The sequence below is a fragment of the Anguilla rostrata genome, chromosome 4 (assembly GCF_018555375.3).
Source record: "Anguilla rostrata isolate EN2019 chromosome 4, ASM1855537v3, whole genome shotgun sequence".
Classification (NCBI taxonomy): domain Eukaryota; kingdom Metazoa; phylum Chordata; class Actinopteri; order Anguilliformes; family Anguillidae; genus Anguilla; species Anguilla rostrata.
The window spans coordinates 8,544,410-8,568,372 of NC_057936.1; the positions used below are offsets into that span (position 1 = coordinate 8,544,410).

The 23,963-nt window shown below is 50.3% G+C and overlaps 3 protein-coding genes across 6 annotated transcripts in view; 2 read left to right on the forward strand and 1 right to left on the reverse strand.

The window, feature by feature from the left end:
- Window positions 1-6,191, forward strand: part of notch2 (notch receptor 2) — a 66,379-nt gene extending 60,188 nt beyond the window's left edge. Inside the window, 3 exon segments of the mRNA XM_064334035.1 lie at window positions 117-264; window positions 938-1,035; window positions 1,691-6,191. Of these exon segments, the coding sequence (XP_064190105.1) occupies window positions 117-264; window positions 938-1,035; window positions 1,691-3,154 (1,710 nt within the window). The 3' untranslated portion in view covers window positions 3,155-6,191.
- Window positions 6,192-7,324: 1,133 nt separating this feature from the next.
- On the forward strand, window positions 7,325-16,433 carry LOC135252412 (UDP-N-acetylglucosamine transporter-like). 3 transcript variants are annotated; one of them, XM_064330431.1, is made up of 8 exons: window positions 7,325-7,899; window positions 9,777-10,012; window positions 12,430-12,584; window positions 12,769-12,891; window positions 13,515-13,689; window positions 14,446-14,564; window positions 14,943-15,076; window positions 15,726-16,433. In XM_064330431.1, exons 2-8 carry the CDS (start codon window positions 9,823-9,825, stop codon window positions 15,814-15,816), a joined length of 987 nt encoding a protein of 328 aa, XP_064186501.1. In that variant the 5' UTR covers window positions 7,325-7,899; window positions 9,777-9,822; the 3' UTR covers window positions 15,817-16,433. The 3 variants fall into 3 exon arrangements, with proteins under 3 accessions (XP_064186501.1, XP_064186502.1, XP_064186503.1); XM_064330432.1 differs by lacking the exon at window positions 7,325-7,899 and adding an exon at window positions 8,102-8,367; XM_064330433.1 differs by lacking the exon at window positions 7,325-7,899 and adding an exon at window positions 8,979-9,220.
- Window positions 16,434-16,930: 497 nt separating this feature from the next.
- On the reverse strand, window positions 16,931-23,395 carry LOC135252413 (protein FAM78B-like). 2 transcript variants are annotated; one of them, XM_064330436.1, is made up of 3 exons: window positions 23,169-23,395; window positions 21,121-22,169; window positions 16,931-19,290 (listed from the first exon to the last, which is right to left on the reverse strand). In XM_064330436.1, the coding sequence occupies exons 2-3, from the start codon at window positions 21,381-21,383 to the stop codon at window positions 18,762-18,764; spliced, it is 792 nt and encodes a 263-aa protein (XP_064186506.1). In that variant the 5' UTR covers window positions 21,384-22,169; window positions 23,169-23,395; the 3' UTR covers window positions 16,931-18,761. The 2 variants fall into 2 exon arrangements, with proteins under 2 accessions (XP_064186506.1, XP_064186504.1); XM_064330434.1 differs by lacking the exon at window positions 23,169-23,395 and having other exon boundaries at window positions 21,121-22,534.
- Between the last annotated feature and the right edge of the window lie 568 nt (window positions 23,396-23,963).

Here is a 23,963-nt window from a genome sequence, read left to right on the forward strand (position 1 = left end):
ACTCATTGTACGTCGCTTTGGATAAAAGCATCTGCTAAATCAATGTAGTGTAATGTAATGCTACAGGCCTGTGAGGCTACTGCGCTCACCCTCGGCCCCCCTCTCTCTCCCCTCAGATCCTGATCCGGAACCGCGCCACGGAGCTGGACGCCAGGATGCACGACGGCACCACGCCCCTCATCCTGGCCGCCCGCCTGGCCGTGGAGGGCATGGTGGAGGAGCTGGTGCACTGCCACGCCGACGTCAACGCCGTGGACGACCACGGTGAGCGCCCGGCGGGGCCCCGGCAACGCCAGGAGACTCGCGAACACTGTCTCATAAAACACTGACTCACTAACACTGACTCATAAAGCACTGTCTCATAAAGCACCAGGAGACTCAAACACTGACTCATAAAACACCAGGAGACTCTCAAACACTGACTCACTAACACTGACTCATAAAACACCAGGAGACTCAAACACTGACTCACAAATACTGACTCTCAAACAATGACTCTCAAACACTGACTCACAAACACTAACTCTCAAACACTGACTCACAAACACTGACTCTCAAACACTGACTTTCAAACACTGACTCACAAACACTGACTCACAAAACACTGACTCCTAAAACACCAGGAGATTCTCAAACTTTGACTCATAAAATACTGACTCACAAACACTGACTCACTAACACTGACTCTCAAACGCTGACTCACTAACACTGACTCTCAAAACACTGACTCACAAACACTAACTCTCTAACACTGACTCTCAAACAGTGATTTATAAAACACTCTGTAGTTTTGTCCCTCAGCTAACTGCAGTCCTGTAAGGTTATTTCTCAGACAGCAGTGACACTGTTGAGGTACTGAAGCTGTTAGCAGGTACAGTGAGGAGGCTGAGGTACATTACTAACCCCCACTCCCCCCCTTTTCTCCTGCTGTTCCCAGGCAAGTCTGCCCTGCACTGGGCAGCGGCCGTCAACAACGTGGAGGCCACTCTGGTGCTGCTCAAGAACGGAGCCAACAGAGACATGCAGGACAACAAGGTGCGCACCTCCTCCACCTCCACCCTTTTCTCCTCCACCTCCTCCTTTTTCTCCCCCCAGCCTTTTCTCAACCTGCTCTTTTTTCTCTTCCACCTCATCCCTTTTCTTCTCCATGTCCTCATTTTTTCCCTCCACCTCCTTCTCTCCTTCACCTCCTTTTCTCATCCACCTCCTTCTCTGCTTCACCTCCTTTTCCCCTCCACCTCCTCCCTCCATCTTCCACTTACTTCATTTTCTCCCCCACCTCCTTCTTTTTCTCCGCCGCCTTTCTCCACATTCTCATTCTTCTTTTCCACCTCCTTTTCTCTTCTTCCTTCTGTTTATCTCTCCTGGGAGAGTTTTTTTTAACGTCCCTGGATTGTTCTTCATGCTATCCCGTTTTCTAGTGAAACATCTTTGCAACACTGCCTCCGTGAAAAGCTCAGTATAAATACAATTTAATTGAGTCCTCTGTAGGCTTGTGTTCGATTCAGTTTCATTTCCGCCAGATTCAATTTGGTAAATGAATTGAAATTCAATTCACAAACTGGGGAAGAAATGTTCAGGGTGCTACCAGGATGTTCTCAACTGAGTTTCAGTTCATTTCCATCCAGCTCTTCATCTCTGCTCACACACTCTTTTCTCCTCCCCCTCTCCTCCTCTGTTCCCCCTCCAGGAGGAGACGCCCCTGTTCTTGGCGGCTCGCGAGGGCAGCTTCGAGGCGGCCCAGGTCCTGCTGGACCACTACTCGAACCGGGACATAACGGACCACCTGGACCGGTTGCCGCGGGACACGGCCCAGGAGCGCATGCACCACGACATCGTGCGCCTCCTGGACCAGTACAACCTGGTGCACAGCCCGCACGCCGGGCCCAACCACCTGAGCGGGGGCGGGCCCGCGGGGGGCCACGCCTCCCTGGTGTGCCCCGGCGCCGGCGGCGGCTTCATCGGCATGCGGCCCGGCCCCCAGGGCAAGAAGAGCCGGCGCGGCGGGGGCAAGGTGGGCGGCGTGGCGGGCGGCACCGCCAAGGAGCTGAAGGCCAAGCGCCGGAAGAAGCCGGCGGGAGGGGAGGGCCCGGGGCAGGTGGGCGGAGCCGGCGGCGTGAACGGCGGGAACGGTGCCGCCGCCGCCGCCAAGGCCGGCGCGGGGGCGGGGCTGTCGGAGAGCTCGGTCACCCTGTCGCCCGTGGACTCGCTGGAGTCCCCGCACTCGTACGCCGGCGACGCGGCCAGCACGGCCAGCGCCGCCACCTCGCCCCCGCTGCTGGGCAGCCCCGGCGCCCGCCCGCTGCTGCCCCCCGTCAGCCACATGCTGGGGCAACAGCAGCAGCAGCAGCAGCAGCAGCAGCAGCAGACGGGCTGGGTGGGGCTGCCCAAGCACGGCTACGGCGGGCACATGTTCGGCGTCCTGCCGCACCAGCTGGGCTCCGCCCACCCCGGCCTCTCGCAGCACCGCGGGGCCGGGCTGCTGGCCATGGGCCACGAGCAGCTGCCCTCCATCCTCACCTTCCAGATGATGGCGCCGGGGGGCGGGCAGGCCCTGCTGAAGCAGCCCCAGCTGGGGGGGCAAGGGCAGGGGGCGGGGCAGAACCAGGGCCACGCCCACGCCCACTCTCAGCAGGGCTCCTCCCACTTGCACTGCGCCCAGGGCATGATGTACCAGCTCCCTGACGTCGGGCTCCCCCACGCCCTGTCCCACACCCTGCCGCACCCCCACGCCCACCCCCACCCTCACAGCCACGGCCACGGCCACGCCCTCTCCCACGCCCACGCCATGGCCGACGCCCAGCCCCGCCAGCTGCCCCCCTACCAGCCCCTGCAGAGCCCGGTGGATAAGTACCCGACCCCGCCCTCCCAGCACAGCTACCCCACCGCCGGGTCCGAGGGCACCACCCCCGGGCACCCCGCCCAGCCCCCCAGCGAGCACCCCTACCTCACCCCCTCCCCCGAATCCCCCGACCCCTGGTCCTCCTCCTCCCCCCACTCCAATTCAGACTGGTCCGACGTCACCACCAGCCCCACCCCCCTGGGGAACGCCCGCTCGCTGGCCCCGCCCCGCCACACCCACCTCCTGGAGCAGGGCCAGCAGCCACAGCAGCCACAGCAGCCGCAGCGCAACAGCATGCAGGTGTATGCGTAGCCATGGATACGGACTATCCGCCCCGCCCCCCTCCTTTCTGACCTCGTCCCCCCCACCCCCCATCCTGCCTCAGCCCTCCTGCACTTCCTGTTTCATCCTTTTGAGATTTGCCCCTCCCCCCCCCACCCCCCCAGTTACACTAATTGCCCCCCCCCCATTCTGTCTCCCTCTGCACTTCTGCACTCTTACTCTGTAAATACAGTGCCTTTACTTCCACCGGCCGCCTTCACACGCAGAAGCATTGCCAACTTTGCGAAAGAGTCAAGCCAAAAACAAGTGCTCTGTCCTGCCAGTTATTCTTTTTTTTTTTTGAAGGATCTTAAAAAGTCTTCATTTTTATGTCTCCTGTATTGACGGTCTGTGCATTCTTATTAGCGGCAAGATATCTCTTCTCGGAAATGAAGCTCCTGGACTTTGCTTTTTCCTCTTTTATTTTTGGGCTGCGGATCGATGTGAATCTGTGAATGACTTGGACATAAGACATTGTAGAAATGCCATTGGACAGGTGGGGATGTTGTTGTTGATGATGATGATGATGATGATGATGATGATCAAATTTGTTGAGAAAACCAGTGTAAGGACTACACAGCAGGCCTGGAGAGGCAGGACTCTACAGCTACCCTGGCAACCGCCTTTTGGGACTTATTTTCTTTTTGAAGGATATATGCTGATAACTTCACCCTGTGCTTCTGCAGTCGCTGCTGTGTAGAGTTCTAGGGCGGTGCTTTCTGATTCATGCTGACTTTGTAATCGTTAGTATGTTAATCTCTCTTTTTTTTTCTCCCCCGTGGTGGGTCAGGTTGTGACATTTGTTATGATAAGCTGTTATCTTTATGTTTCAAAACAGGTATGCCAAATGCATTTTTTTGCGTGTTGTTCGGAAACGTTTCTGACTAAGATGTGGTTACGAGACAACTTGGCGTGCACTTGGCGTGTCAGCTGGCTGTCGTTTGGGCTGTCGTGTGGATCGATATTGCGCCCACGCAAACTGAAAACACGCAGGCTAATCTCTCATCGTGTGGTTCGAAGCCAAACTGTGGTGTAAATAGGTCTCTCTTTAAGTTGTTACAACCCCCCCCCCCCCGCCTCCCTGCCTCCCTGCCTCCCCACCTTGCCCCACCCTGCCCCGCCCATTCCCCTCTCCTCCAGGTACCTTGTTTTTGCTTTAGTCCAACCTCCCCGACTGTCCACCATTTTGGGGGGGGTACCGGTGGAGGGCGGGGCTGAATAGGATGGAGTGGGAGGGGCCAAGGCAGCCACAAACAGTCACAGTGCTTCGCTGAAGCGGGAAAAAAACCGTTGTAACTGAAGACCGGGATTGCAGTGAGCAGCGCAGTCACGCGGCAGGAAGGGGATAAACCTGTCTGGTTACACCGTGTTGTCGTTCCTTCTCATCCTCCTTTACCTAGGCTGTTACGCTGTAGCGTGTAGGGACAGCGAGTCTTAATACAGCCTGTAGTGGAGGTGGGTTCCCGTGGAAGCTTCTTCTCATTGGCTGGTTTGCGGACAGTCAAGGAGTTGATTGGACAATCGAGAACAAAGACTGACACCTGTGAAACTCCTTTAGTACATGAGGGGTGAGGGGAGCTGGACTAGGAAAATATTTACCCACATTATTATCGTTACTGTTATGTTTTCCATGAGTATCCTTGTGTACTGTTACTGTTATTGTTATTATAATTATTGCTGTCATCAGTGTAACTGGATCTGAAGTTCTTTTTTTTTTAAACTGCTTTTAAACAGCAAGATTTTTTTAATCACATTTAATCACTGTTATGTAATTAAAAACAATGTTTTGTGTTTATTTTAATTGCCTTGTGATTTTAAAAACCAAGTCTGAAAAGTCTGTTTTTTATGCTTTATCCTCCTGATAATTTGTTATCTTAGGGGCGTAGTCTCTCTTTGTTTTGACATTTCTGGCCCTCCAGACAATCATTGAAAAGTTTTGTATTGAGAAGTTGAGAAGTTTTGTATTGAAAAGCTGAAAAGTTAAAAATGTTTTGTATTTCACGGCGGGGTCATTTCCAGACCTGCCAAGGCCAAATCCTAACACTGATCTGAAGGCCCATCCACACCTTGGCAGACCCGTGGAATCGATGTGTACAGCTGTCATCCTGAGCGGGGACGTTTGCCATTAGTGCTGTATTTAGTAGAGCGATTCGAAGGGTCAGTGTTCAGATTTGGTTCTGGCCTGTAGACACTGTGTGAATTTGAAAGAGGGCAGTACACACACACACACACACACACACATTTATGTGATGTTTGTATTTATCTCTGTTTTTTTTTGGTTTCGAGGGAGACGGACACTCAGACGCACAGACAGGCAGGAGTTGTTACGTTGAGGAATTGTGGGATTGATCCTGTGGAGGCTGGCTGACCATGTCCTCCTTCGGTGACATCAGACCTTTAGGACCAATGTTATGTTTACTGGCTGCTGCTGGCTTCTTCCATCCCTCTGTCTTTGTCATTTCACAGTGAGGTATTTGTCCATTACAAAGTGCTCTTCCTGAATATGCACCCCAAACTTAATCTAAGCTGAGATGGTCTGTCGGCATCTAATTTATTTTGCTGCGCAAACGGAAGTAGCAGAAGAATTTTTAAAAAATTGGGTCATATGTTAGCGATTGCACTTATCTGGTTGTAGTTGCCACCATTTCCATTGAAATATAAACTGTGCATACCTCCTGTTCCTGGCACTTAGATTACTTCCTGTCTGAGTTTCACTTGTTGCCTGTCTGTCAGTCTGTGTGTCTGTAGCTCTTTGGAGTTTAAATAATAATAATTATCAACCATGATCAAATGAACAGCATACTTTGAGCCTGTTATTCTTACTTAAATGTTTCTTGTTATGCAAGGCCATTTTTGATATGTACATAAACTATATTTTATGTCTATTGTATTATTTTTTTTGTCTGTTTACCAAATATATATTCATGTTATATGAAGTAGTTTTTCCTCCTGTTTTACACCATAGAAGGAACTCGTGAATAAAGAACAAACTTGTTTAATTAAGAACAAATAAATGAGTGAAAAAACACACTAATAAGCCTTTGTTTAACTGAGCGTGCTATCTTTAACGCCCCTACGGTTTTAGTCGTATATCTGTGTAAATTAATACAATCTAAATAACTGAAATTTTAGATGACAAATTACATCATTTGCAATTATCACATAGATGTCATTCTGTCTGCACAGTTGCCTTAGTGTATACACTGTCCCTGTGTTCAATTTCTTTTCAGTTAATTGAGTAGTTATAATATTTATTTACACATATCTTTATAAATATTGCTAACTTTTTTATTGTGGGGAACGGTGTGGATAATGGAAACCTAGTTGAATTTAAAAAGAAAAAAAGATATTCATAAAGTGCTTTTATTACACATATAAAGTTGACCTTTTATTTGCCATTTTCCAGATGGAGCTGCATCAGTTCAATCTTCAATTTGACTTCCATACAAACTTGTCAAGGCTTTGCACCGCAGTACATTATCAAGGCTTTACATTACAGTGCATTTATTTGGCAGAAAATGTTATCTAGGGTGATGTAAATGAACGAAAGTGCACCCAATTGATGTCTATGAGCACCAGTGCCACATCTGGCTAATGACATGGCTAGACCATCCAGTGCATATGTGTAACATCACTAAAGCCCCAATGATGTAACTAACCCAATAACCGAAATACAATCCTGAATGCGTTCATATTACGGCTATGACAAGCCCCAAAAATCATTAAAACATAAAAATATTGTAACCCGAAATGGTAGAAAAGCTTAATTTCAGCTTCACAAACTAAATTCTGAGGAAATTTGGAGCACATTGGTTTTTTTTCCCCCGACATTACTGACTTTTTAGTGTGTAATTAATGTTAACCGATAATTGATATCTGGCCAGTCAAGATTCCCTATTAAGTAGTATACATCTGTCTGATTAGGTGGCTGGGTGATTGGCTGCATTGTAAGTAATATAAATGAACTTAATGACTGGCCACGGAGTTATAGACAACAGTAAATGTGGAATCCTGTTTATTGGAATTTAAAATGTGCCTCTGGTGAGAAAGGATTACAATAACAAGAGGTAATCAGCAAACCTCTGTCTAAACCAAATAATTGTTCTCAATCAACCTAATTGAAGGAAATTTCTTCATTTTGGGCACAGCCCCCCCAACCCTAAACCAACAGACGCTCGTGTCCTTGCCCAGTCATGACGTTGCGCATGCGTGTGGGAAGCGGTCCTTATTATTAAAACAGGACCTTGTCACAATTTATGTTGTCGCCTAGTTCATGTAAATAGTATATGTCATTGAATCGTTGTTTAGACTAGAGCCAGAGGTGAACTTCACAATCGAGAAGCCTACTACTGAGAGCCGAACGCGGAAGTAGAGAGGAAGTAACGTTGCAGCATGACATGGAAACAAAGTAACGCCGTTGCATTTGACTGAGCTGCAAAGTTGTGTCGACGGAATGGTCTGCAATCGGAAAGGTCGTGCAGAATGATTTTAGGTAGCGCAGTTGCAGCTATTGAAGAGACCACTGACACATGGCGGAAAGTAAAATTTGGAGAAGAATGACCGAGGGCCAACATAGCCTCCGGACCTGGACGTGTAGACGGCTGACTGGTCAGTTAGCTTAGTCGCTCGTCAGCTGCCTGCTGAGTAGTCCCGGGTCTCTCGGCGGAAAGTTAATTCACGTTGAACACTGTAAATATCGATAACCTCGGTGAACTAGCGAGGGATACTGTGAGCAGGTAAGCAGATGGCTTGCTAACAAGCTAACCAGATGACCCATTGTATGCATGTCGATTGCTATGACATTAACTGTTTTTGCTTTGAAGCTAACCACCTATTCGGCCAGCGTTGAGTGGGTGGGTTGTTAGCAATACAATGTAGCTAGCTACTGCTAGCGACTGCTAAACAAGTTCCAGAATATCGCTGAATGCTTGGCTCCACATACGTGTTTCTTCGCCTGTAGGGTAACATACACGACTGTGCAGACAGTACCGTACACCTAGTAGATTTGGTAGCTAGGTGGTTACCTCGGGTATTGTTTACATCATCATCTACTGGGTTATTACGTTAATTTAGTTAATCTAAGCTAACGGTATCACTCTGCCACTAATATAAATGGGGAAACGGGTCCAACGTCGCATTATAAATGACTGCTCAACTTGGGAGAACTCGCAAGCGCAAATTAACCCAGCGTGGGTCGGTTAAGAGTGCGTTAACTTCGCATTCGTAGCTGAATTGTGGCACGGGTGTGTGTCGGGTCTGTGTACCGGAGTTGGTATGCCAGGTGTCCCACTCTTGTTCCAATGGCTGCTTCAAAATAATGTATTGGTGGTGTTGCGTTTTAAATGACCAACAGGTCGCTATTTACGTCCAGTTATCTAAAGTTATAAGCAATGGGTTTTACATGAACTAAACCCACGTCTGCGTAGAAGTACAAAACGTTACTGAGTGTAACTGGGTTAGTAACCGTATGTTTAGGGTGCATGCACTAGATTACTTTGGTTATAAGCCTACGTTGATTGCCATCGTTTATCAAATGTGCCACCGTTTAGAGATGTTCCGTGAAGGTGGAGAGGTTTGCTGGCACACCAGTTCAGCAGCGTAGCCGCAAATGTTTATATATTTCGGCCTCCATTGAACTAGATGGGCCAGAACCACATTTGGTAGACATTCACAATTGATGTTTAACTATAACAATGTCGTTTATGTAGGGGCACGTCCCAAACAAATTGCGCTGTTGGGTCCAGTGAAGTTAACCTGAGGGGAAATTACATATTACATACCCCCCCCCCCCCCAGGAGGAGGATTTGCCAGGATACTTTGTGTCCTTTCCATGAATGTTAGGCGAAAACACCAGTATTGAATTCCTGGTCTGGTTGGGCCTAGGTTGAAGCTAGGTTGGGCCCCTGCGTACGTGTGCCTTTGAATCTGCATTGTGTAAACTTTTAGCTTGCCTAGGGTGGTGGCGGCTACAGTGGACTGACTCCGGGTAAACTCAAACAAATTCAAACATTTCGAAATGTGCCGTCTGTTGACAAGGACCTGGGGCTGACAGTGGAGGTTGGTGACGGAGACTCTTTCTAAAATTTGATCTTTGGACTCACTTCGTAGTGTGGAGGGTTGGATTTAGTTGGGAGAGAAAGACGTAGTGTTTCAGTGCAGGAGGGGTTGTCAAGAGAGCAGTGGAATGCCCTAAGCAGTATTTGGGTGTGTCTTTATGTTTTTCAGTGGCTTGTTTTAAAATGACAGGCACCGCAAGTGTGTGTGTGTTTCTAAAAAGTTGTTTGGTCATTACTGGCCTAGAAGTATCTCCTATACTTCACTGAGCGACTAGGTACACATCCACTGTGTGAGCATATATGTGTTTAAATCTTGTTCTGAGCAGTGGAATCATTTGGTGTGAATGTGCTTCAGCTGTTGTGTCTTATACACAGAGGTACTGTAGAAAATCCATGTTCATAAAGTAAAAAAAAGAATGTAAAAAACACTCAAGCTGTGTAAGTCAATCTGGATGAGAGTGTCAGCTGAACGTGTTTAATTTGCTGCTTACGCTGCTTATTTCTCTGTCTGATCTCACTTTCTCTTCCTCTTTCCTCCTCCTCCTCCTCCTCTCCAGCATCCCTTGCCTCTCCCTCCCGTTGTGACAGAAGGGCTCCGTCGCCATGGCGTCCTCGCGGCTGAAGTACCTGTCGCTGGGCGTGCTGGTGTTCCAGACCACCACGCTGGTGCTGACCATGCGCTACTCGCGCACGCTGCAGGGGGAGGGGCCGCGCTACCTGGCCTCCTCCGCCGTGGTCACCGCCGAGCTGCTGAAGATCCTCACCTGTGTGATGCTGGTCTACAGGGACCACAGTAAGTCACTGGCACGTCGGCACGTAATTCCCACTCAGTTCTGGTCCACGGGGACCCACAGGGAGTTGCTTGGGTGATAATGAAAGCAGGAACTCACCCACGTAATGACGGTCTATAGGGACGACAGGATGTTGCTAGGTATGAAAGCGGAACTCACCCTAATGTGGCCTATAGGGACACAGGAGTTGCTTAGTGTAATGAAGTGGAGAACTCACCCACGTAATGATGGTCTATAGGGACCACAGGAAGTTGCTTACATGGTAATGAAAGCGGGAACTCACCCTCTTAATGCTGGTCTATAGGGACCACAGGAAGTTGCTTACATGGTAATGAAAGCAGGAACTCACCCTCATAATGCTGGTCCATAGGGACCACAGGAAGTTGCTTACTTGGCAAGGAAAGCAGGAACTCACCCACATAATACTGGTCTATAGGGACCACAGGAAGTTGCTATATTGCTATATGAAGGCAGTAACTTGGTGCTATTGGCCTGAATTGCTGCCCTCTGACTGGAACCCCACGTAGCCTATGCAAAAGCAGAAATTGTCAGAAGAAGCTTCTGACCTTTGCTTCATCGACTGAGCGATTCCCTGGCAGTGGGGTTCTAATCTTGAGCCAGAATGTCAGCCGTGTCTGTTGGGTTATTCTAGCGAAAGTTACGAGCCCGACCAGCGAGGATGCGTCGTTCTATTTCCCCGAAGCGCTGAAAATGGCCATAATGCTTAACTCCTATTATTTACGATCTGCCAAGTTATATGCTTCGTATAAAATTTTAATTGCGGATCGGCCTGCCAGCAGTACGCAGGCTGGGGTTATTTATTGGTATTTATTGTAGCGCAAGGACAAGTTGCCTCCTAAATGGCTGTTTAACATGAGGCTTGGGGAAGTAATTGATGCTGCTTTTTTAAGCAGAGCCTTAAATTACATGGACAGCGTGTGCTTAGTTCATCTGGCTATAAAGCACTTTCAGTCAATTCGTGCATTCTACAAGGTCATAGAAGTGACTGAACAGTAAAACTTGAACCAGCAGTTAAATATATTCAAAACGATCTGTGGAGGAAATATGGAGTTGGGTGCGTATCTATGCTAATAAAATAATTCCGTGTGTTCAGGATCTTTATGTTAACATTCATGTTATGTTAATATATGTTTAGTAATGAATGAATGATTTTTAACTCCGGAAACACTGGGTCACACTGTTTGTTCTGGCAAATATTTGCGATACCATCTGACCATCGCTCACGTACTGACAGAGGTAGTTAATGTTCACAACCGTGTTTGTGTGTGGCTAGAGGGCGGGATTGTTCTTACCGGGGGTGGAAAAAAAGAGTATTTGTTTAACTGTCAGCCTTCAAAGGTCGCAGTCAAAGTGGCCCCTTTAAACTAGCTGCACAGGTTGTGAGGTTTTTGTGTGCTACGTGGTTCACTTGTCTTCAAACCTCTGTTATGGTGGAAGGGTTAGGGGTGGCAGGAACTTGGTTTTTTCAAATATCACTTGGATTTCTGGTCTCCCCGACCAAGCCATTTGGTCTAAATTGCTAGTGAATGTCATTCGAGATAAAATGTAAAATGTGTCAAATTCAACCCGACTCCGTCATCCTGAATATGGGTGGTGACTGTTACTCTAAGAAGGGTTTGGGGGTCTGCTGGGTGGCTCATCCTGTTAAGACGGAGATATCGTCATGGAGATCTACTTTCCTGTAGATTTTGATTTCAATCCCAATTTGGCACACCTGATTCCACCAGTTGGCAGCTCAACAAGATTCCTAGCTGTTGAATGAGGTGCACTTTGTTTGGGTTGAAATGAAAACCTTCAGGATGGTAGATCTCCAGGAACAGGGTTGACCAGTCCTGCTCTAGCTGTTGAATGAGGTGTGCTTTGTTAGGGTTGAAATGAAAACCTTCAGGATGGTAGATCTCCAGGAACAGGGTTGACCAGTCCTGCTCTAGCTGTTGAATGAGGTGTGCTTTGTTAGGGTTGAAATGAAAACCTTCAGGATGGTAGATCTCCAGGGACAGGGTTGGGCAGCCCTGCACTAGCTGTTGGATGAGGTGTGCTTTGTTAGGGTTAGAGTGAAATCCTACAGGATGACAAATCTCCAGGAACAGAGTTGAGCAGCCCTGTGTTAGGGCGCTGTTGTAGTGCATGGTTGGGCCCCATGGTCTGGGTTTGAATCTGGCTCATGTGTAACTCACAGGGTTACAGATCAACAAGCTCAGGTTGTGTGTTTGTGATCCCACTGTCGGTAACGGTCTCTCTTCCTTTGTCTTTCTCTTCTTCCCCGTCCCTCACCCTCTCCATCCTTCCACACTTCCCCTCCTCTCTCTTCTTACCTTTCCCTCCCACTTTCCATCCTTGGACACTTCCCCTCCCCTCTCTTCTTCCCTGTCCCTCCCCCTCTCTCTTCTCCGCTCAGGCTACAGTTTTCGGGCGCTGAACAGCATTGTGACCCAGGAGATCCTGAACAAGCCCATGGAGACGCTGAAGCTGGCCATCCCCTCCGGGATCTACACCCTGCAGAACAACCTGCTGTACGTGGCCCTGTCCAACCTGGACGCCGCCACCTACCAGGTACGCTACGTAGCCGTGGAGCGCTAATGGGCCCTGTGGGAACCTGTGTGTGTGCCTGTGTCTGTGTGTCTTGTGAGTGTATGTGTTTGTGAGTGTGCGTGCGTGCATGTGTGTGTGTGTGTACATTGGTCTGTGTGTATATTCGTATGATGACGCGCTTCTCGCCTCCCTCTCTCCCCCTCAGGTGACGTACCAGCTGAAGATCCTCACCACCGCCCTGTTCTCAGTGTTCATGCTGGGCCGGAGGCTGGGGGTCTACCAGTGGCTCTCCCTGCTCATCCTCATGGCGGGCGTGGCGCTTGTGCAGGTTAGGATCCCACCGTCACGCGGGCCCTGTCTTTACGGCCCCTGACTGTGTGTCTGTCCCTCTCTCTCTCTCTCTGACCCCTGACTCTGTGTCTGTCTCTCTCTCTCTCTCTGTGGCCCCTGACTCTGTGTCTGTCTCTCTCTCTCTGGCCCCAGTCTGTGTGTCTGTCCTTCTCTCTCTGTGGCCCCTGACTGTGTTTCTCCCTCTCTGTGGCCCCTGACTGTGACTCCTCTTCTGCTGTGACTCCCTTTTGGCTGACTGTGTTTCTCTCCCTCCTCTTGTGGCCCTGACTGTGTCTCTCTCTCTGTGGCCCCTGACTGTGTCTCTCTCTCTGTGGCCCCTGACTGTGACTCTCTCTCTGTGGCCCCTGACTGTGACTCTCTCTCTGTGGCCCCTGACTGTGTGTCCCTCTCTGTGGCCCCTGACTGTGACTCTCTCTCTGTGGCCCCTGACTGTGTTTCTCCCTCTCTGTGGCCCCTGACTGTGACTCTCTCTCTGTGGCCCCTGACTGTGTTTCTCCCTCTCTGTGGCCCCTGACTGTGACTCTCTTTCTGTGGCCCCTGACTGTGTTTCTCCCTCTCTGTGGCCCCTGACTGTGTTTCCCCCTCTCTGTGGCCCCACAGTGGCCCACGGACTCCCCGGGGGCCCCTGAGGAGCAGCAGCTGTCGGCGGGCTCCCAGTTTGTGGGCGTGGTGGCGGTGCTGGTGGCCTGCTGCTCCAGCGGGTTCGCGGGCGTGTACTTCGAGAAGATCCTCAAGGAGACCAAGCAGAGCGTGTGGATCCGGAACATCCAGCTGGGTCTGCATCGCCGCGTCACCTCTCTGTGTGCCACTGTGCATGTCTGTCTCACTGTCTCTACTGTGCTAATGTGCCCCTCTGCGTGACTGTGTTACTGTGTCACCTCTCTGTGTGCCACTGCGCATGTCTGTCTCACTGTCTTTACTGTGCTAATGTGCCCCTCTGCATGACTGTGCTGCTGTCTCTGTGTTACCGTGTCACCTCACTGTGTGCGACTGCGCATGTCTGTGAAGCTGTCTTACTGTGCTACTGTGCCCCTCTGCGTGACTGTGTTACCGTGTCACCTCACTGTGTGCGACTGCGCATGTCTGTGAAGCTGTCTTACTGTGTTGGTGTGCCCCTCTGCAAGACTGTGTTACCGTGTCACCTCACTGTGTGCGACTGCGCATGTCTGTGAAGCTGTCTTACTGTGCTACCGTGCCCCTCTGCGTGAATGTGTTACTGTGTCACCTCACTGTGTGCGATTGTGCATGTCTGTAAAGCTGTCTTACTGTGCTGACTGTGTTATTGTGGCTGTGGCTATGTGTTACTGTGTCACCTCACTGTGCGTTACTGTGCGCATGTCTGGGTAAAGATAAGCGATTGGAAGGAGCCCCGTTTCCTCTGAGGGAGCTCTCTGTTACCGCAGCAATGCGCAGGGTGTGTGTAACGCTTTTAACGGTCCCCCTCTCTCTCCCGTGCAGGCCTGTTTGGGATGGTGTTTGGGCTGAGGGTGTGTGTAACGCTTTTAACGGTCCCCCCCTCTCTCCCGTGCAGGCCTGTTTGGGATGGTGTTCGGGCTGATGGGGGTGTTCGTGTATGACGGGGACCGGGTGCGGGAGTCCGGAATGTTCCAGGGCTACAACGGGCTGACCTGGACTGTGGTCGCGCTGCAGGTAATTTACCGCTAACATGGGAGAAAACTGTTAGCGATGCCGTCCATCATTACTGCGTAGTTTGTAAACATTTTTTTTTGCCTATCTTTACCTGTCTGCCTGCCCGTCTGTCTGTCTGCCTGTGTGTCTGCCTGCCTGGCTGCCCGTCTGCCCGTCTGCCCATCTGTCTGTCTGTGCGTCTGTCTGGCTGCCTGGCTGCCTGTCTGCCTGACTGCCTGTCTATCTGCCTGTCTGTCTGTCTGTGCGTCTGACTGTCTGTCTGCCTGCCTGCCTGGCTGCTTGCCTGCCTGCCTGCCTATCTGTCTGTCTGTCTGTGCGTCTGCCTGTCTGCCTGTCTGCCTGCCTGTGTGTCTGACCGTGTTGCCGTGGTTTCCGCAGGCTCTGGGGGGGCTGGTGATAGCTGCAGTAATAAAGTACGCTGATAACATCCTGAAGGGCTTCGCCACCTCGCTGTCCATCATCCTGTCCACCCTCATCTCCTTCTTCTGGCTGGAGGACTTCGAGCCCAGCAGGTACACACACACACGCACGCACACACACATACACACACTCCTGCACGCACGCACACAAAAACACACACACACACACACAACATGCCATACACTCTCTGCACACACGCACAACAACACTACACACCTTACACAATGCACCACACACATACACACCTCCTCACGCACCACACAAACACACACACCCATACCCTCTCCTGCGCACGCACACAAAAACACACACACACATACATACACACACACACACACACACACACACACATACATATACACACACACACATACACATGCACATCCTTACACAAACGCACGCACGCACACACACGCATACACACACACACACACACACACACACACACACACATACACACACACCCACATACACACACACACAAACTCTCTTCTTAGTCATCAGACACACATTTCACTCTAAGGAAATTTTCTCATTTTCACTTCTGATATTTGAAAAGTGTTGAAGTCCCAGGAGAGCAGGGTTCGCTTTCTTTCTCTCCATCTCTCTCTCTCTCTCTCTCTTTCTCTTTCTCCCTGTCTCTCTCTCTCTGTTATCCCTTCCCTCTCTGACTGTAATAAAGTAGTTAAAGGGCAGCTCGTGTACTGAAATCTTAACGCTGTGTGATGCTCTTCCCCCCAGCGTGTTCTTCCTCGGCGCGATGCTGGTCATCGTCGCCACCTTCCTGTACGGCTACGAAGGCCGGCCTTCTCCCAACCCCAGCCGCGCCTAACCCGAGACCGCGAGGAGCGGGGGAGAGGAGGAGGAGGAGGAGGAGGAGGAAGAGAGAGGGGGATGAACACTAAAGAGGAGAAGATGCGGCGGGCCTGGCCGTGTGCAAGCACTACTGGCGTTAAATCCGTGGCGCACATTTCATAAACGGGCCGGGGGTCCACCAGCTCAGCGGCGCCGTAAGGGACCGGCAGGCTTTTCTGAGCAGAACCGGGCCCACACGGGCTCCACCCTGAACAGGGTCAGTGCTCCTGGCCTGCTGGACAGGGCTGCCCAATCCTCACTGCTGAGGCCAGCTCTCCAGAACCACGGTCAGGGGTGACACACATCAAAGGCTGGCAGCCTTCCCAGAATCCTGCGGGGCCCGCGGCTGCTTGCAGGGGGTGTCGGTAAAGACGTCCGCGATTATGAAGAACAGAACCCGCCCTGCTGAAAAACTTTACTCTGTGCTTTGCCCTCTAGCAGTTATTTCAAAGCAGGAGGGGGGGGGGTTTCTTTTTTGTCTGTCTGTACTGTATTTCGTAAATCGATAAAAAGACATTTCAATATATATATATATGTAAATGTATTTTTGAGTAACTGTTCATAAGGTCATAAAAGAAAGTGCGATTTCTTTTTTTTCTGACTTGTGTGAAAGTCTGTTTCGTAGAGGCCCCCTGCTGGCTGTCAAGGGAACAGCAGAGATGCCGCAGCAGAAGAACAGCAGAAATCCTGCGGTCCAGAATGTTGTTTCTGAAGCACCTGTGCAGCATGTTACACATGCACACACACACACACCCACACGCTCACACAGTCATTACGTACGCATACACACACATACACACGTCTTATGTGAATCTGAGTTACTGCTGACTTACACACACACACACACGTCTCGTCATGTGAATCTTTCTCATTACACACGCAGACACACATCTCACGTGAATCTCTCATAACACGCTAACACATTTCTCACTTGAATCTCACTCCCCATGTGCTCGTCACCCTGATACCACACACACGCACACACACACTCGCACAGCTTCTCCGTGAATCTTGCTCATTACATTCACACACATGGGTGGGGCTCACACACACCTTTCTCGTCGCCTCTAGCTGACGGTAGGCACGCTTCCACCCATTTTTTTTTTCTTTTAGTTTTTATTATTTTAAAAACACTGCATGCAAAAAACTCCACAAAACCAAATGATTGTTTTTCCACCTCTTTTTTTTTTTTTTTTTTTTGCCTCCCCTGCTCTAAGGTCTGTGTCAGACTGTTGGGCTGTGGGGCCACGCCTCCCCGCTTATGACATCACAGCCTCCACCCTTGTGCTGTGCCCTGTCCCATCATGCACCTGTCCTGAGGCCTGAAGTCTGAACAGCCCAGCATGCACTGGGGGAGGGGCGCACGAGCACCTGTCAGACGCCCAGTGAGGGATGTGACCACTATCAGACCAGCTGTGTATGTGCGCATCAAAATTAATTGTATTTGGGGGGGGGGGTGGAAAGGAGGGTGGAGTGTCCAAAAAAACAACCACCAGGTCCAGATCCAGACCAAAGAGCCTAGATGAAGATGAGTCAACTGAACGACGTTAAGTGACCAATTAAGTGCTGATTAACGGAACTGGAAATCAGCAGACCCTGACATGGTTCTCCTGGACCAGGGGTGCAGGCCAGGGGTGCTCTGGGGAAAAGGGGGGGGTAGCGTTAGCATGATTCCAAGGGCCCTGACTTGCAGGGGCCCTCAAAAAAATATAAGAACATATGATTGTCCTGGGTGGGCGGTGGTGCCCGGTGCGAGATCCCATCATGGGACCCAGAATCCCAGGCAGCGAGCCCATAACAGCCCGGCTGGTCTGAACGGAGGTAAAGAAACGGTGTGTGTGGTCTTTTAAACGAGTCGGAGTCGCGACGGCGCACTGTCCCCGCCGTCGGCGTGGCAACCCCAGACGAGGAGCGACCGTGGCTGCGCTCCCGGGGGCCTCTAATGCAGAGGTGGGGAGGTCGAGCAGCACGGAGGGGTCCAGTCCTCCGGTCTCACTGTGAGAAGGGGCCGGATGGTCTGAGTCTTGGTGCTGAACAGCCGTGAGTTTGCATATTTCCCCCCCCCCCCAAGACCCCCTTTCCCTCAGAGTATAACACTGATTCTGACTGCAGACCTTGGTCAAAATAAATATTTAAGCCATTAAACACCAGCAAGATTCCTGCAAAATACTGACAGTTTTTTTTTTTGTTTTGTTTTAAAAACATCTTATCTTCACTGGAACAATACACATACACCTTTCATATGATTGTACATTTTCGTTTGGTCACACGTTTTGCTGCATATTCTCGGGAACCCTCCCACGCGTGATTGTTTGTTTTTTTCCGAATTTTACCGCCGCCTAAGCATGTTCCACACACGTGTTCCAAATGTGCATTTGACCCAAGTATGATTGACAGGTTTCACCTGCTTGTGCTCTTGTCAGGGTCTGCCCTGCAGTGATTCGATCAGCACTCTGGCTGTAAGGCAAACTGTCCAGCGACTGTACAGACCTGCATTAGCTGCAGTTTACGGTCTCTGCTGTTCATTCAATTTGTTCCCGTCGTTCACTCGGGTGGCACCAGTAGCTCGTTAGTTCCGTCCCCCATCGTGACTCGGTACTGCGACCACCAGGACTAGACAGGCTCGTTAAACGACACAAAATGGCTCCTCCTGAAAGCAGTCGCTTCTGTCTGTCCCCAGTTCTTGAGGCAGTTTAAGGCAGATTCCCCAACCTGTGCAGGGTTAGCGGTTAGCTTTCCAGACATCCCATGATGCACTGCTTCCATTCCAATGGCAGAGAAGGCGTTTGTTGGAGAAATTTAAGGCAGTTTTTTTTTTTTTCTTGTTCTTCATTTTGTAAATATCAGGCCACTGTATGTTCTCCCTCCCCAATGTTGGAGGGTCCATTCCCGCAGATGCCTGCCCCCCCCCCCAGCCGCTCTTCACTTGGGCGGTATCACCACCAGGGGCGGCCCCCTCTTGGGCCTCCACATGAGCACCTGGGCGTCGTTGGCGTTGGGGCGGGACAGCGCGTTGGGCGGTATGGGCTCCATGTGGGTGAGCACGCGGGGCTGGTCCTGCTGGGGCCTCCCCCCCCCCGCCAGCGCGGCCCGGGAGCCCAGCGGGCGGGCGGGGTCCACGGCGATGTCCACGCGCATGCGCCACTTGATGGTCTGCAGCAGGATCCTCTCCTTGCTGCCGGCGTTGAGCGCCACCAGCCAGGTGGTGAAGCTCTGGTCGCGCGTGATGCGGGTGAGCAGCGGCGCGCTGCTGTCGCTCACGGGCACCGCCCACGTCACGCTGGGGTAGAAGTTGTCGTTCATGCTGACGGTGAAGCGCAGCGGCTTGTGGGTGGGGCCCGCCAGCGTCACCGTCTCCGTGGTGTTGCCGTACCAGGGGTAGCTCACGCCGTCCGAGTCGCTGATGGCCTTCACCCGCCCCTCCCGGAGCTCCGGCAGCTCCCAGCTCGACCTGCAGGGGACGAGAGAGAGAGCAGCCCGTGAGCTCTGTTTTCAGGGGTCTGCAGGCCGCGCTGGTTTTTGTTGTTGCTCTGCACTTAACTTCAACCAATTAAAAAACAGTGGAGTTAAGTAAATTAATTTGCTTATTTGGGTCTGAATTGAGCGCTGATTTCAAGGTGACTACAAAGACCAGCAGAGCTTGTGGCTGTCCAGCACGAGGGTATCAGACCCCTGGCTTAGTTTCACATTTTCAAAAAAATTCTAGGGTAAAATCTACCACAGACTGACAGATCCATGAAACCAGTGATCTTCATGCCTCCTGGTCATGGAGAGCTGCTGGGTCTGCTGGCTTTTGCTGTCACTTGTTGGCACATGATCGATCCATTAAAGCAGTCTATTACACAGTTGACTCACCTCTCCTGGTTTCTTGAGTCTGAACTGGTTGCTGACATTAAGGCGAGAACAAAAACCAGCAGACCCTGCGGCCCGTCAGGACCGGAAGTGAAGATCACTGTGCAAAACCACTCTTTCCTATATCACAGGGATGTCTTCTATCCGAAAAGGGCCACTGTGGGTTCAGGTTTTTGTTTTAGCCCATCGCTAAGACACCTGATTCTCCCTGATTGAAGCACCATGATTGGTTAATTAGTCAAATGAGGCGTCATAGAGCTGGGTTAAAACAAAAACCTGTTCACCGGCCTTTTTAGGATAAGATCTTGACACCCCTGACCTATCAAGCATTGGTAGACAGATGCAGGACATAAGCAGGCGAGTGTGCTATATGATTGATAAACTATCTTGCCTCTGTGTCGGTTGATTGATATACTGTCCAATCGGTGTGTCAGGAGATACATTAACCAGCTGTCTTGTCAGGAGGTTGACACATTAACCAGTCAACGTGTCAGTAGGTTGGCACATTAACCAGTCAACGTGTCAGTAGGTTGGCACATTAACCAGTCAACGTGTCAGTAGATCGATGCATTGGGCCGACCATTTGTTAAGAGATCAATCTATAAGTCAGCCTGTGGCAGTTCATGCCTTGATGTTAAACTGAGGTTTCCCTGCTCAAATCAACTTCATCTGTCAAATGGACGCATCATTACCCCTGACAGTCCCACCCACTCCCCAGGGAGGAATTTAAACACTCCTTGCGCGTGCACGGACATACACACACACCTCTCTTAAAACAGCTTCCTAGATGACATCAGAGATATTACCACTCAGCTCAATGGCATGTGCGTGCGTGCCTGCGGTGTGTGCGTGCATGTGCTCAATGGCATGTGTTTGTGTGCGTGTGTGCGTGAGTATCCTCTCTCTCTTTCTCTCCGCGCACAAGTTTGGGGTTTAAGGGCAGGTATTCCTCGTCTATTATCAGCTTTTCTATTTTTACTTCCAGAGTCTGGGGAACAAAATCAATTAGTGGGCGTTTGACTGGAAGGGAGAGACAGCACGGTGACACGGATACACAGGCACGCACACCAACGTTAATAATCCTAGAGCATTGCGAGAAAAAAAATGTTCCACGTTTAGCCAATTCAGTTTGTCGGCAGACAATTTCGAGAACCACGGTCGCGCTCCGACACTGAATGTACAATGAGTCGCCACACGCGCACAGCAGTCACACTCCCGCCTGCACACACGTACGCACATTCTGTCTCTCCCACGCGGATACACTGAGGCTTCCACCCACGCAGACAGGCTGTGATGGAGATATGGTGTTTCTCACAGCGTTCCGCCTACGCCGCCCAACAACTGACAGAGGGGAAGACATGGACAGTTAGAGAGGGGTGTGCGTGTGTGAGTGTGTCAGGGAAGGGATACTCGTGGAGGAATAACTCACATGCCGATGTCCCCATAAGTGTTATAAAACTCCATCTGCGTGCAAGCCTGTATCCAGCCCACCACCCACGTTTCATTGCGGGGGACGGGGGGCATCACCACGCGCGCGGAGGCCTTGAAGTAAGGCGTCTTGTAGCGCAGCACAATCGGCGAGTTCTCCTCGATTATTGTCGGGCACTGGTCTATGGTGGCAGAGACGTCGTAGACAACGATGTTCTCTCGCTTGATGCGTGACTTGCAGGCGACGCTCTGGATGCAACCCATCGCGCTGCTTAGAGTTAGAGTCGAAACAGCCAGCCAAGGGGGGAGACACCTGAGAACCGGCCAACAGGCGCATCAATTTCGGTCAGATTCCATTCAGCCCCACAAGCGTGTAAAGTCGTCAATAATCATGTCAGTTCAATAGACCAACAAAACCAAGCATATTGAACATGAATTTAAAAAAAGATAACGGTCACATTTGATTAATCGGATAGCTTAAGCGCACCGCTGCTGTTTTTAAGATGGGTTTTTGGGGAGATAACGAGTTGACGAAACGGGGGCTGGGGCGACTGGAGAGGATACACCGACTCCCTTTCACGGATCTTCCCCGACGTGCTCGTGTCAGCGCGCGGCACTGCTCTGCGTGTTTGTCCCCAGAAGCAGCAATCCGAGCTCCTTCGGGCTGGAGCCCCAGCGTGCGCCCGGCACCTTTCCTCTTGGAATCCACGCGTCCGCCTGCAGGTCTGTGCCCTTTGATCCTCCGCGTTCTGCCCCGTGCTGTCATGTCACAAGAGAAGGATAGGCAGAAACCGTCGGAGGCGGCGTTGATGTCGTTTTATGGGTGGCGGTCGAGTGGTTTGTTGTTGTTGTTGCCTACGCTGAGGTATGCTCGTTCAGAGCGGCACAGAAGTGGACAATGGTTCATACCTGCCGGCTCCGCGACCGCCCCAGCCGCTGATTGTGAGGCGCGAGTCTGTGGGTAATCTCCAGAATCTCATCGGCAGTACAGTCCTGCGGTGCTCTCCCGCATCTTTCCTCGCGCGTTTCTTCGGTTTTTATATGCCGGCGCTGGAGGAATGATGCATCCGTAGATGGTTTAAAACAAGATCCATGCAGAACACATTGCAACCCCACCGTTTTTTTTATCACCTCATGGGAAAAATTGCAGCGTTTTCTTCTATTTTGTATGGCTAGGCTTTATACACGAAGCGCAAACCCTAGCTAATGTAGGCTACAGACAGCGTCCACAATCTGTCTCAATCGCTCTCCTTCGCTCACAACAGCGATCATTCCTCTGTCGCTGTTCAGCATCGTCGTGGTGCTGATGATGCTGACTGAACGCCGGAGGGATAAGGACATTCAAACGCGTTTTGAGTGCGGACGCTTGTCTGTCATTTGTCCTCCGAAAGAACCCGTATCTATCAATAGTTGTGATGGATATATTGACGCCTACCCCCCCCCTTTTTTTTTTCCAAATCTGGTCCTATTCAGTCAACAGCTCAGGTAACATGCGTCTAAAGACTGAGCACCATGTTTTCGTCAAAAACCATGTTGCTTCCAGGAATATAATTTTGCCATTTATTTAAAGCACTGAAATCGATTGTAATCTTCAATTAGAACCTAAATACTAGGCTATTAAATTCAAGTTAGCCTGTTCCTGCGAGAGTGCCACTGCACCTTATTAACCTTGAAAAAAAGACTTTGGTGATAGTATATATCTGTGAACTGTGGTTGTCCAGAAACAGACTCCATTTTAAACTCAATCAAATTATAATTAAATACCCATTTGGCTGACTAGCGCACTTGCAGTGCTACTAAATACAGCACCCTCCAGAAGTATGGGAACTGTAGAATGAAAATAGTTAATTTTTCCTGATATTTAAAGTCATTTGGATTTGAGACCAAAAGACGAACATGAGACAGAATCAGGTTACAGACAATCAGCTTTTGTTTCATGATAGTGGTGATCCACTTTCCACGAATGCACCCACCTATTGTTCTTACATGATAAACTCTGTGCATCAGGGACCCTTGAGGTTAATCACAAACTGCGGACAGCTCACTCACCATTGCTCATTGTACTCAGTGGTAGATAGGCCTGCTTTGTCTTCGCGTCAACTTAGTTTGCAGGCATGTTTTTATTTATAAAAACATCTTGTGAATTCTTCCCAGCTATCTTGGGACTTTGACGCCAGATTATGCCGCGTACCAGTAAAGATCGCATATGTCACGTGATGCTGTGATAATGAAGGTTCCAACCGCCCGTGCAGAGTTCTCCCCTCCCTCCGCCTGGAGTAGCTTACAGAAGGAGCTTCAGCTCACAGACCTGGTTTTATTCTTGGAGAATTCAAGTCAATGTAGCTGCCCTTTGAACTCACTATATTGTTTTATTGATTTTATGCTATTTTTTTGTGTGATTGGGTATCTTGTGTAAGTCTGAAAGAGGGCGTTGCTGTAAAAGAGCTTGTGTGTTCAGTCAAACTACCCCCTACAGGAAAAAAATGTACAGGGTACATATAAAAAAAACTTTTCTCATGTTCTCATGTGACAGGTTGTAAGCCTGCAATCCAGTCAATCATGGGGCTTGAGGCAAAGATATAGTTACAATAAGCCCGGGATCCTCAATGTATTTTTAAAAGATGTCAATGAACCTTCAGGGTCTGAGCCTCTGTGGCTGGGATGTAGGTGGCTGTCCAGTCACCAGAATGGACTGACTGAATGAGTTGTACACCTGTCCAAAGTGTCTGAAGCTGTTCACCTGATCCAGACACCCATTAAATGCATCTAGGGGCGACATAGCTCAGGAGGTAAGAGCGGTTGTCTGACAGTTGGAGGGTTGCCGGTTCGATCCCCACCCTAGGC

Bases quoted from the DNA above. Each gene is read 5' to 3' on its own strand.
- LOC135252412 (XM_064330431.1), top strand. From the start codon at position 9,823: ATGGCGTCCTCGCGGCTGAAGTACCTGTCGCTGGGCGTGCTGGTGTTC. The intron at 10,013-12,429 runs GTAAGTCACTGG...TTCTCCGCTCAG, and splicing joins GCTGGTCTACAGGGACCACA to GCTACAGTTTTCGGGCGCTG. The intron at 13,690-14,445 runs GTCTGCATCGCC...TCTCCCGTGCAG, and splicing joins GATCCGGAACATCCAGCTGG to GCCTGTTTGGGATGGTGTTC.
- LOC135252413 (XM_064330436.1), bottom strand. From the start codon at position 21,383: ATGGGTTGCATCCAGAGCGTCGCCTGCAAGTCACGCATCAAGCGAGAG. The intron at 19,291-21,120 runs GTGAGTTATTCC...CGTCCCCTGCAG, and splicing joins ACTTATGGGGACATCGGCAT to GTCGAGCTGGGAGCTGCCGG.